This window comes from Procambarus clarkii, chromosome 24 (assembly GCF_040958095.1).
Source record: "Procambarus clarkii isolate CNS0578487 chromosome 24, FALCON_Pclarkii_2.0, whole genome shotgun sequence".
Taxonomy (NCBI): Eukaryota; Metazoa; Arthropoda; class Malacostraca; order Decapoda; family Cambaridae; genus Procambarus; species Procambarus clarkii.
Genome location: NC_091173.1, coordinates 19,035,835 through 19,048,380, shown reverse-complemented (window position 1 = coordinate 19,048,380; position 12,546 = coordinate 19,035,835). Strand labels below are relative to the sequence as shown.

The window sequence follows — 12,546 nt, the reverse complement described above, 5'->3', positions numbered from 1 at the left end:
CTAAAATGGATGTGTAAATATACAGAATAATACATGGCAACTCCTCCTGCTTGAATGGCCCAGGCAACCTCCATGGAGCAAACACTGCACAAACACTCGTGAACTGGTGACATCACAAGATGGGATTATATTTTAAGAATATTATAAACAAATCATTGGAATTTATATTTTTCTTGTGCACCAGTGGGGTTGTCATACAAGACAGAGATGTACACACACTGTAAGTGTTAAGGAGAGTAAAAGAAAGTTCTTCGATGTGTGTTAAGATTCTTGTAAAAATAATCTATAATATATAATTATATATACAGTACATGATTAGGTGTAACGAATGCAACAAAATATGACAAAGCCTATCACTGATATATGGTATAATGAACATATGATATATTAACAACTGTCACCATTACACTTCACAGGGGCTCTTGGTAAGAGTTTATTGATCACACTGATTTCATATATATATATTATGTATATTTTATATATATTTAAATATATATATAAAGAATTGTTCAAATACTTTTTCATGATGTATCAAACCTTCCATCCCATTGCCATTTATGTATATTTTACACTTAATGGATACAATGTTATATAAACACGTGTTTACACACTCTTATTGAAAATTATGAAAAGCTCTATATATATATAAATATCCTATACAAAAAAAATAGCCAAATATTTTTGCAGACTGTACTTGGTGTTCCATAATGCCGATAAACCAGGTTCAATTATTTACCGAGTGTGTAGTTAATGTATACACAAAATTGTTTTGAATCACCTGAAATTTTAAGTCTGGAACCTGTCATTACCAATTACTCAAATCTTTTTAAAACAATTTTACCAAGAAATGTTTTGAAGTATATTTCGGTCACAGAAATTTCAAGTAGACTTGGTATCCCTCACCACTAGAGATCCAACACAAGATTGCTTTTTATTTTGTTACTATCGTGTGAGGAACCACTTGGGCATACACAGGGGTAAACCATCCCTCCATTAAGCTGCCAGCTCGGGTTAACGAAAAAAACTAAAATATGTATAATAATTTGGCATCCTAAAACATAAACATGTTTATGTGACAAGAGAAGTCTGGAAAATAAAGGTTTACTATAATTGTAAATAATACTCACATCACAGCTTTCAAGTCGATGTTAATTCACTAAATCTTGGTTGCGTAAATTAAATATAATTGCTGTACAATATATTTGTACTAGATCCATATGTTAGATAATGGTCACATCATAATTACTATTTATCCCAATAATACACAAAGTGCATGAATTATGATTCAGACTCTTCTTAACACTCATTACTTAAGTCATTTTGAAAATTTGTACAAATGTAAGTTTTTGAAGTGTTACCTTTAGGAAATATGGCATATTCAGCAAATCTTCAAGTACTATTTACACGATATTGCAAAGACTTCCCTCTTGCATTAGTTAGGGGAAAGCAGATTTGTGTAGACGTCATATGGTTAAGAAAAGTTGCATTTTGTACACATTACAGTCACGTGTATGAAACAAGTTCATTGTTTTTCCATGACCAAATGTTGCCATCTTAACTTTAAACAAAATTAACTTTCCCCGTAGCATAGAAAGCATGATCATACTAGTGCATAAACATTGAAACATATTGGTGTAGAAATTCCAAATCCAAAGGATTACATGTAAACATTATAAAAAGTTTTAATAGGTTCTAATTTGTTTGACAATTATACAATTGTATCAAGAGTAAATCTAAAATTTAAATTTTAAATTCTTTCTGTCCCAACATGAAACAAAAATTTATTATAAATTAGTTTGTCATATTTCCTAACCATGTTTCCAAAGAAATTTTTTTGTAGCTGATTGTTTCCTTAATTAAGACCAGTTAGTTATAAGCTCTTATAAAATCAGCTGCTCACATCAAGGGGTTGGTTTCTAATCGTGTGTAAATTTTCTTAAAAAAATCAAAAATAAAAAAAAAATTGAGATTCTTTCAACAAGCCTATAAAAGCTAGTGGTGACATGCTCACCTGCTTGTACAACTGAATGAACGTGCAGTGTTCTTCAGGAAATATTTCAAGCAAGGTGGGTTGTCAAGGTGCAGAAGTTAGTTAATATTGTGTTCTCTGCTTTAAATGCAGGAAAACATGACAAGACATGGACAACAGTAATAGGCAAGAGAATACAAATACTTATGATTTATAATTCCGAGCACTGTAATATCTTGTGGGAGATACCCCTTTCATTTTTAAATATATTTTCAGATTATGCAACGTGACTGCACAATTCAATTTTTCTTTTATTTGATGTACGGTCATTAACCAAACGTGATTACTGAAACCAAATAATAATTTTGTGACTTATCATATTTTGGAGAAATTTGTATGTCTACTTGTTAAATTATTTTGTTATATTTTATAACAAGATAGAATTAACAGGAATTTTAAAGGCTAAATAATGTTTCTCAAGCCCAGTATTACATCAATTGAGACAATTACAAATCCTGAAAAATTTTGGGCTGATTAAGAGATGTTTCAGCATCATTACTGTCACTATAACAATGGGATGACAGTGAATATAGCTTAATCATGAGTATTAAGCTCTATGCAATATGAAGATTAAGCTGCCTTATACCGGTAACCCTCCCTGTTAAAATGTAGAAGCACCATTATAACACTTAGCAATGGGAATGTATTGGTAAGTGATGCGCCATCATGTCGTACAACCTAGTGAGAATCTTAAACATTGAGAAACATACCTTATGCGGCCCTACAAACACCTTGCATGAATTAAATTACACACTATTGCATCCAACGCTGGAGATTTTCCTGCAATGGGAGATTGTACTTGGTCTCCTGGAACCAGAATGAAGCACACTTTCACCATTGTACTAAACAATGGACAAACAATGAACTATGACTGCTTTTGGAAAATGAAAATCAATTGAACAGCTAGCTTTTTGGGGGCTCACAATACTGAAGGTGCTTGTCAACTATATGCCCATTTTGGGTGCCTTTGAATAATAACCTGAAAGCCATCCATTTGATTATGATTTCACTCTCCAAAATTGCAATCAACTATACATCATCCCATAACCTGAGAAGTCTTCCTGTGTCCACAGCTTATGTAGTATGATCAGCTATTTTAGTCCTTAGAGTTGGGTAAAGAAGTGTCTTTAGGGATGAATACAGATTCTAAAAAGCAAAAATAACTGACTATCATGGGCATGTGATCCACAATTTAACTCTTTAACTGCACTTGTATTTCAGCTGTCCACAAGTTCCCTGATAGCAATGAAATCAACCATATCTTCACCCGGACCTCAAATTCAGCATACTCTAAGGAAGCTGTCATTGTCAAGTTATTATCACTCTTAGATTTCAGACTCTTCAATAACGAATTCATACTGCACTTACAATTTTACTTCACTTCTCGCAAGTGGCTCCTGCCACTCTGGACCCATCACTCTAAATGGCGTGATAGACTGCATTAGCACAGTACTTCACAGTACCTCATGATAAATCACATTAGCACCAAAGCATTACACCTTATAGTCTGTCTCCAGGATTTTCATGAGGATTTGTCAGAAGGCAAAAAAGATGTGCGCACTCTTAGAATTAATGAAATGCACGCACAATACATGAAATAGTAAATGGATAAGTTACGTAAACTTCGCCGAAGTCAAGACACAGTCTATGGTTAAGACTTTTCACAACACTTCGTTAACCGCACAGAATTCCTCCTGCTGCCTGATACTTGCTGCATCTAAAGGTTTCCAAAAGCTGCACTCATGATCTGGTATAAGATGCACTGTATTTGCACTGCAAAAGCAAGGGAACAAATGCAATATTTGTTAACTTGCATGACACTTGTCTTACCAGGTTATACTGGAAAATTTTGTTATACTTGTCATATTCAAGCTACTCAATAATCACACTTGCAATACCAGTAAATTTCTCAACATATATGACACTGAGTTTCAAAATTCAGTTATCATATTTATATTAGGTTAAACACCACGATACTTTTCTTTGCCCAATCCAGATGTCCTGTATCCACTAGAAACAGTATACTGTATTGTAGTTTTTTAATGTTTAGCATCACTTGTTTTGTATTTTATAGACGAGTCTCTGTACACACTGTCTGCATGACTATCTCGTACGACACTTGCCAACTGCACACTCGACAGCTTCCTGGATGTTTATGAAAACAGGGATTCCATCCTTGTTAGCCTGGTCAGTGAGGTAACTTCTTCCCCTGTTGTAATCCTTGATTGCTAGTCTAGAGAGCTGTAAAGCAGAAAAACAATTAAGTTTCCTTTAGTATGGAAGTACTGTATAGACAGACAATACATACAGTTTACAATACGGAATGCTTCTGAATCTTGGCACTCTTTGCTCCCTCAGGTAAGATCCTAATGCAATGGGAATGTATTGGTAATCATTAACACAATATTCATAATCTTATTCATAATATTCATAATCATAATTCATAAACCTAAGTACAGTATACCCTTTGGTATTATGATTGGAGCACTTCTGTGGAACATTTAGATTTTTGGCACCCTGAAGTCAATACCTGATGCATAGGCCTATGCAGATAATTTCACACTTCATCTTACAGAAAATGTAAGAGAAGATAAATCACATTGGGGACGAAGATGGCAAGTTGCTGTTGCCCACAAAAACACTCGATGCAAAACTTGACATATAACTTGTTGATTAATATATTAAGCATAAAGATTGCTGGAAATCTCTCCTTTACTAAGATACATAAAAGATGTTACAGCTAAATGTGCTAGGAAAGTGTCATGTCCAGAAAGTTGTGTTTGCATGCGAAAAAGGGTGTTTAATGTTACACAAGTCACAAATGAGGTTGAGCATGGCATACTAATGTGACTGCCAGCATACATACTCCTTGTACATAACACCAATTCTGATACTTATTTCATCCAAAATATTCAAAATTATGGACCTCATTGTGGCCACAGGTTGGCAACCAAAGCATAATACAATAGTCACCCCAACAATTCAAACATCTTGTATAAATCCTGTAGTTTAATAACCCAAAATGGTATCCAATAATACTAAAACTGTAATAATAATAATAATAATAATAATAATAATAATAATAATAATAATAATAATAATAATAATAACAACAACTACTTTAACTCACCCTTTCTCCATTGACAAGTGATTCTTCAGTTATCATCTGGATGCAAAGTACAACATTACAACCAAGCCCAATGTAGTGAGAGGCCTGAAAATGTAAACAAATTGTAATTAAACGCTGATTTTTAAACCTCTTTACCAGTCAAATGACTCTACATTACTGCAATGATTTTCTAAGCAATAGTTGTGGGATTAAGAATGTAGCAAATTAGGTATGGAATAATTATAATGTAGACAAAAATAAAGAATTTAATAAAGAGTTAAGAAGGTGCAATTATTTTGGTATATAGAATAACATATAAACTGTAAATAAGTATGAAGCAAGTCTTTCAAGTGCAGTATTAGAGATGAAGTATATGGCAGGACATTGTTTAAAAAAAAAAAAAGTGTTAAGTGACTGACAAAATTTATATACAGTATATATATAAAAAAAAAGTAATTCTTTTCATATAAAAACTAGCAACAAAACTTACAAGTGCCATGGCTGAAACACCTCTGGTTGTGTCGGTGATAACAAAGAGCATCACTCTTGAGTGTTCCATCAGTGCAGCTTCCATTGGCAACAAACGTCCCGAGCAGGCACCTGCCGCAGGATTGAAGTATGTCAGCCCATGCTTCAGAAGCATAGGAATGGCGATATCTTCGCGCCAGGTTACTCGATTTCCTATAGAACCTCCTAAATAGATGTCTCGACCACCAGTGCTGTTGATTGGCCGCAACGGTCTGCGCGGCAACGCCCAACCTGTTTCAGAAACATTATCTTTCTAAATAATTTCAAATCATCATTTTAGAGGAGGAATAACCTGGTACTCTTCCCTTTACTTTTAACAGGGCTTTCAAAATTTTGTAGAATATTTATTTCACAGGATAAATAGACTCAATACAAGTACTGTACACACTAGCTCGTCCTTCCAAATTTCTAAAATACAAGCGTATTTGTAAGAGCAGAGAGGTTTAGACACACGTTGCATCCCCGTAGTCCCCTAAATGTTTTTTAGGGCAGTATTTCATTTGAACTATACCGATACAAAATTTGTCAATTTTATAAGCCAGCTGATTGATAACAATTCTTGTATATATAAATAACTTACCTAATACCTTCTGTACAGAATGAGTGAAGACGTCCCACAATCTCCGGCTTTCTAAATGTTGGTTCTTAAACTCAGCAACTATACAGCAGAATTCATCAAATGTAAGGTATACGTCATTTAGTGGGAGTTCTGTACCATTTAGTTCTTGTATACTCATACCTATAATACAGTATGTACAAAAATATATAAATACTGTACTGTATAATTAAAAAAGTACAATAACTTAAATCATAATACCTGTATTGGTACAGTATAATACTATACCTATACAGTATTATGTGTAATATACAAAACTGTACTGTTGGAAATACAGTATTATATAATACTGTATTTCCACAGTGTTATTTAAGCCTATATAACAAAGGATCTGATTCAACAAGAACTCAAAGCAAGCAGAATGTAATATACCACACAAAGTGTTTTGTATATATTACACAGAGTGTAATATATATGTATGTGTGTGTATATATATATATATGCCATTATGTATGTGTGTGTATATATATATATATATATATTTGCAACAATGATAAAAAAATACTGATCCAAGTACTGTATGTGGAAAAACCACATGTGAAAATTTGAGAATGCTTAACGTGTTTTTGGCTACATCTACATCGCCTTCATCAGAGTAAAGTAGAATGAACTATTCTACTTTGCTCTGATGAAGGCGATGTAGTCGAAAACGCGTTAAGCATTCTCTATTTTTCACATGTGGTTTTTCTGCATATATATTTTTTTTTATGTGCATGTAAATATTTTATGTGCTATATATATAATATATAGTTTATATATTATTTGTGTACAAAATTTGCAGAAACATCTATTGCATCATTTGATATGTTAGTATCAGAAAAGTCTTAAAAACAAAAATTATGCCAAAAACTAGCCATTATTCAAAAATAAAAATGATTTGTGAATTTGGATTTGATAGAGATTTTTTTAGAGATTCCACTATACTGTCAATTCTAGTTGTCCCAAAGAATAAATTTACCTTATGCTTCTTGCATGGTAACCTTAAAATAACAATATAGTTAGTCCTTATCATACATTCTGTACTCGTAAAATAAAAACTAAATAAACCCCCCCTTGAACTACAGACCAACCATTACCACCATTCCCTATTATCACTCCCATGGGGAGATAAACATTTTCTCAGTGATAAGAAAGCATAATGAGAAAGAAGTCTTAACATGTTTAAAATGACACCCCTATTTATTCATTATATTTTCCAACTTAAAAACCATCACTACCACACTAACAAGTCATTACAAAGCAGCATTCCACCACCTTGTATGACTGAATGTACGATGCTTTCTGCAACTTTTCTAACGAAGTTACTTACTACCTAACCAGTTAACTACCTGTACTAGTGAACATTTCGTAAAATGATATTGTACCGTACCTTTTTTGGCAGCAACAATATCTCGTAGCTCCTCCGTAGTCAGGTCCTTGTTTGTCACCACCTTATATGCTACACGAGCCTGAAATTGTTTGAACAAAATCATATACAGTAATTATAACTAAAAGTACATAAATACATTTATATTTTAAGCATAACAAATTTATAAACATTCATCTAAAAGTAAAAATTTCTTAAAGAAGTTGAAGTATCTGCCAAGAAGGCATTGTGGCAATATAAAATCCACTTATCAAGTACTAACAAATTTCCTTACACAACTAATATTTTTTCAATGAGCACATACCTCTGCTAATGATATTTGTTCTGAATTTGTGTTGACAAAGGTATCGTGCAGTTTTCTGAAAATTAAAAAAAAATATATTATTTAGTGCACTTTCTCTTACATTTAAAATCCTAATAATGATAGCATATCAAAGTAACAGAATGGAAAACAAATTATGTTATCTATTATCTGCATTTCATTTTTCAGAAGAAATGAACTGGATTAAGCACAGCGTGTCTTAAAAGTGAAAATGTAACTTTTTAAGGCCACATCACTATTATCATTCACTTTATACACTAAACCAATTGATCAAGTACTACAGATTCAGCTTTTGCAACCTGTCCCACAAAATATATACAGTGTATATATATATATAAATATATATATATATACTGTACAGTATACTTTCCAGGATCTCCTCCATGAAACCTCAACATAACAAAATCACTGTTTATATATTACTTGAGTGTTTTAATATGTGCAAAGATAAATTCTATCTTTTACTACAAGAAAACTAGTAACAAAAAAAAAAAAAAAAAAAAAAGCTACTTTATTGTACTAATTTTTAACTTGCTGTTCTATGTATCATCAAATCAGCTTCTTAAAATACTCATAGTACTAAAACGTAATTGCGATTCGGGGGCTTTTAATTAGTGTTGAACTACCTGGTTGGAATGATAGAAGCAACAGATCCCATGTGACAATTTAGAGTAACCACTGGAAATTTTAACACCCGATGCATGCTGAATAAAAGTGACTCACTAAAGAAGTCCCTTCAGAAGTCAAATCATATGTGCCCCATATACACTCAAGCATCTTGCATAGTTATTGTAACTACAGACATTTACAAAAATGTTTTAAGCAATTTATTTACCCCATCACTACATACATACATTTGCATTACTGCTTTGGCAAAGTTCAATGGGTGGGTAAGCATCAGGCCAGAGAAAGTATATGAATAATTAGTGAATGAAGGATACAGATATCAACAAATAATTTGTTTGAAATGTCCCTTATCAGTTCACTATATCTCTAACACAATATATCATTAGTTATAAATAAGTTACCTCTACACTTAGCATTCATCTACAGCAGCACCTCCCTTCCTTCTGCCAATACATAGTCATTCATAAATAAAATCAAAAGTGCACAGTAAACTTACATAAGTTTATCTCCCAATTGAAGATAAGGGTATTTAATAGGTTGAACTTGATCTTCTGCACCCAAATCCTGAGGGTGAAGGTTCTCCCGTAATATCTGTGAACCAAAACAATTAGGTTCATATTACAAAATATATTATAAATATTTACCTGACAGAAATAACAAGTAAGTTGCACATGGTAAATGGGCATAAACAGTGAAGTTGTGACATGACTTAGTGTATTTGCTCTGACTTGACTGGGAATAAAGTATGGCTGACAGAATGATGCACAAAACTTTCATACAATATAAGTGGTATCACTACATACCATACCTTCCAAAATCAGTGAAAATACAAAAACACAGACAACATTCCAAATCTATACAACTACCTTTTGATGTGTGTACTACTGGTATGGAGAAATAAATGTGTGATAAAAGTCACAACTAGCTATATACTATTACTGTATACATAATACCAATTGAAACTGGAGTTGCACAAAACAATTTAACAAAAAAATAAGAATGAAGAAAAATGGCAAAAGGCTTATTTGTCCGTAGAAGGCAGCTCCTAGTAACATCTACCCAAGCTCATTCATATTCCTGTCTAACTTGCAGGAAACTTAACTTGAATTGAAACAATCAACTGATCCTATGGTAATTTGTTCCATAAATCAACAACCCTGTTTCCAAACCAGTATTTACCCAGGTCTTTCCTAAATCTAAACTTATACAATTTATATCCATTGTTATAAATCCTGAACAGTACATCAGTATAGTTTATGCCCTTATACTTAAGAGGAGATGGATCCTTCTAAAAAAGACAAAAAGCAAATATACTGTACTGTAAGGTCAAGAAAAAGCTACAATCAATTTCAAGATTAAGTTAAACCCAAGACCTATTGCAGTTTGACTTCCTTTGTAGTCATACAAAATTTACATCAAACTATTGGTCATCAAACTAATCACTCCTTAAGCCAAACATAAACCATTCACTCTTGGATGTTTATTCCTATACAAATTTACATACTATAAATATTTAGTTTAAGAAAATTCAAAGTTGCAATGTTTCCTTCCTGTTGAACTAAACAACATCACTCACTTTTTTGCAGATTATCAGTAGAGTATCTCACCTTAGCTGTACAGTTGAGGGCATGATCAATTTCATCAAAGACTGGGATTCCCTGACGCTCTAGCACGTCTTGAACTGTGTGGAGGCCACTAGTCAGATCTTCGTACTCTCTAAGATGATAAAAGGATTTTATGAGATTTTATACATACTGTGCATACTTTCCAACTAGAATAAAAGAAACAAATGATCATCTATCTACAGTACTTCCACCCTTAACCCCTAGACAACAGCTTTGTGGTAAATTTGGCTTATGTCATGTGAACTTTTCCCTATAGAAATTTGAGGAAGTTGCATTTTGATTGTAACACACTATAATTACTAAGATTTAACATATCTATGCCTATTATTACCTAATAAAAATGATGAAGTTGTTATTATACAGTACATAAAAACATTAATCAATAAAATTGCAAAATTTGAGGCACCATCACACCAAATAAATGTGTTACTGTGTTCAAAATGTTAAGTTTCAGAAAAGTTATTTTGAAATTGTCTTTGTTCACCAATCATACTCTGATGTATTCCATGCTAGGCTTAGATAAACAAAACAAAAATCCCTGAGATAGTGTCCATTTTTATCAGTTCATATGTGGCAGAAGATTGTCACTTCTATAGTAAGTGGAACAGGCTACAGTAAGTGGTAGCAATTATTGAGGCAAATACCTATATAGGCATAAACATAGGCAGCTCTGGTATTCACATTACTAACTCCCACCTGTAACAATTGTTATCTAGTAACTAACGTGGGAAATGAAACATAAAAAAGGTATCCTTCCTATCAGGAATATCCAATAAATAACAAATAATTGGATGCATTGTGACTGCACTGCGATCCAATTCTTTCTTTTTCAAAATAATAAGTCATCAAACACGCATGCATATAATAAAGATATGCTATTGTCATCTAATGTACTGTGTAACTAAAACTTATGTTATTTGATAAAATTTTTAGTAAAGCATACTTACAGTTCAGATAGAGCCTCCCCATTAATGAGCTGCCCAGGGCCAGCGTAGGAGTCCATGACAACCACCAGCTTGCGACGGCAGCCAGCCATATACGACGCTTCAATCATTGAGGCAACATTTCGGGTATTGCGGTCCAAAACAAAAAACAAAACTGATGCAGTTTGTTTGGCTTGATATTCCTGCTCTATCAATGCCTCTTCCCAGTGAGACACTTGCTGTTGGAAAAATACACCCATGAGGAACAGATTGGACAGCACCATAGCATCATTGGAAAAAATGTACATTTAATAATCAATTTTGGTATATAATGATTGAGCAGCAAACTATTTTGCAGTCAGTAATAATTATACATTTAAAGCATTCTAATTCCAAAGAAATGGGTGATACAAGAAAAATAATAAGAAGTATGACATTTGTAAAATGACAATAGAAAATTTATTAATATCTAGAACATAGTTTCATTAAATTTAAACTTAACACTTGAACAAAATAAGAGGATACAGCAACACAGATTAATGTATATGGCACAGTGGTAGGTTTTCAATGCTAGGAAAATGACACAAGTTTAAGACTGTTTACCAGAACAGTGTCTTACCGGGTTATAGAAAGATATGCCTTGGTTTTTCAGCATGGGGATGGCTACATTCTGCCGCCAGGTTGTGGGATTGCACGACCCACCCAGGAATACTTCATACTTTGGAGATGACTCACCTGAGCAAGAAGAAATACTTACATAAGTCACGCCATATAAAATTACCAGAATTATAAGCTGTCTTTAAAAAATTAAAAAGAAAACCTAAAAAATTGAATGAAAATAAAATACTGTACTGTTAAATACTGTATAACATATTTTCTCTTTTACTATTACTGTACAATACTGTATACCTTGGAGGAGATTCTGTATATAGTACTTGCAGTAGGTTCTGGGAGTTCTTGTACTCTCCAAGGACAGTGATAACTTGGTCCAAAAACCAGTTGCCTTCACACCACTTTTCACTTTTAGCATAAACTACTGTTGCATAAATATGCAACTTATATATAAATTTAGCTCCAAAAATTAAGCATCACTATTATATAAAGTTTGGGGCTTAATTTCCCTAGACTTTTAGCACTTAACCCCAGAATTAAAAAAAAAAGCGTTGAATGTAATGAAACTCCATTTTCTGGGTGAGACCTGGAGGCTTTCCAGAGCTATCCAGGTTGATATGCTAATGTCAGACTTTGGCATCAGTCATGTGTATGGGCCTACCGGGGACCATGAGCCAGAACCTGGCCCCCTTACAGAGGCATGAGGAGCAATGACCTATAGAAACCCCCGTGTGGTTGGAAGCATTCTATGTCTGCCATCGACCAGGTTAGGCACCCAGAAAAGGTAGG

The 12,546-nt window shown here is 33.2% G+C and overlaps 1 protein-coding gene across 7 annotated transcripts in view; it reads right to left on the bottom strand.

Moving 5' to 3' along the window:
- Positions 1-247: 247 nt before the first annotated feature.
- raw overlaps positions 248-12,546 on the bottom strand; it is a 201,156-nt gene continuing 188,857 nt past the window's right edge. For all 7 annotated transcript variants that reach the window (XM_045747718.2, XM_069330680.1, XM_045747721.2 and 4 more), the window contains 10 exons: positions 11,765-11,880; positions 11,170-11,384; positions 10,205-10,313; positions 9,094-9,188; positions 7,953-8,007; positions 7,652-7,730; positions 6,247-6,405; positions 5,629-5,897; positions 5,160-5,243; positions 248-4,270 (listed from right to left, as the gene is read on the bottom strand). In XM_045747718.2, the coding sequence (XP_045603674.1) occupies positions 4,133-4,270; positions 5,160-5,243; positions 5,629-5,897; positions 6,247-6,405; positions 7,652-7,730; positions 7,953-8,007; positions 9,094-9,188; positions 10,205-10,313; positions 11,170-11,384; positions 11,765-11,880 (1,319 nt within the window). In that variant the 3' untranslated portion in view covers positions 248-4,132. The remainder of the gene's footprint in view (positions 4,271-5,159; positions 5,244-5,628; positions 5,898-6,246; positions 6,406-7,651; positions 7,731-7,952; positions 8,008-9,093; positions 9,189-10,204; positions 10,314-11,169; positions 11,385-11,764; positions 11,881-12,546) is intronic.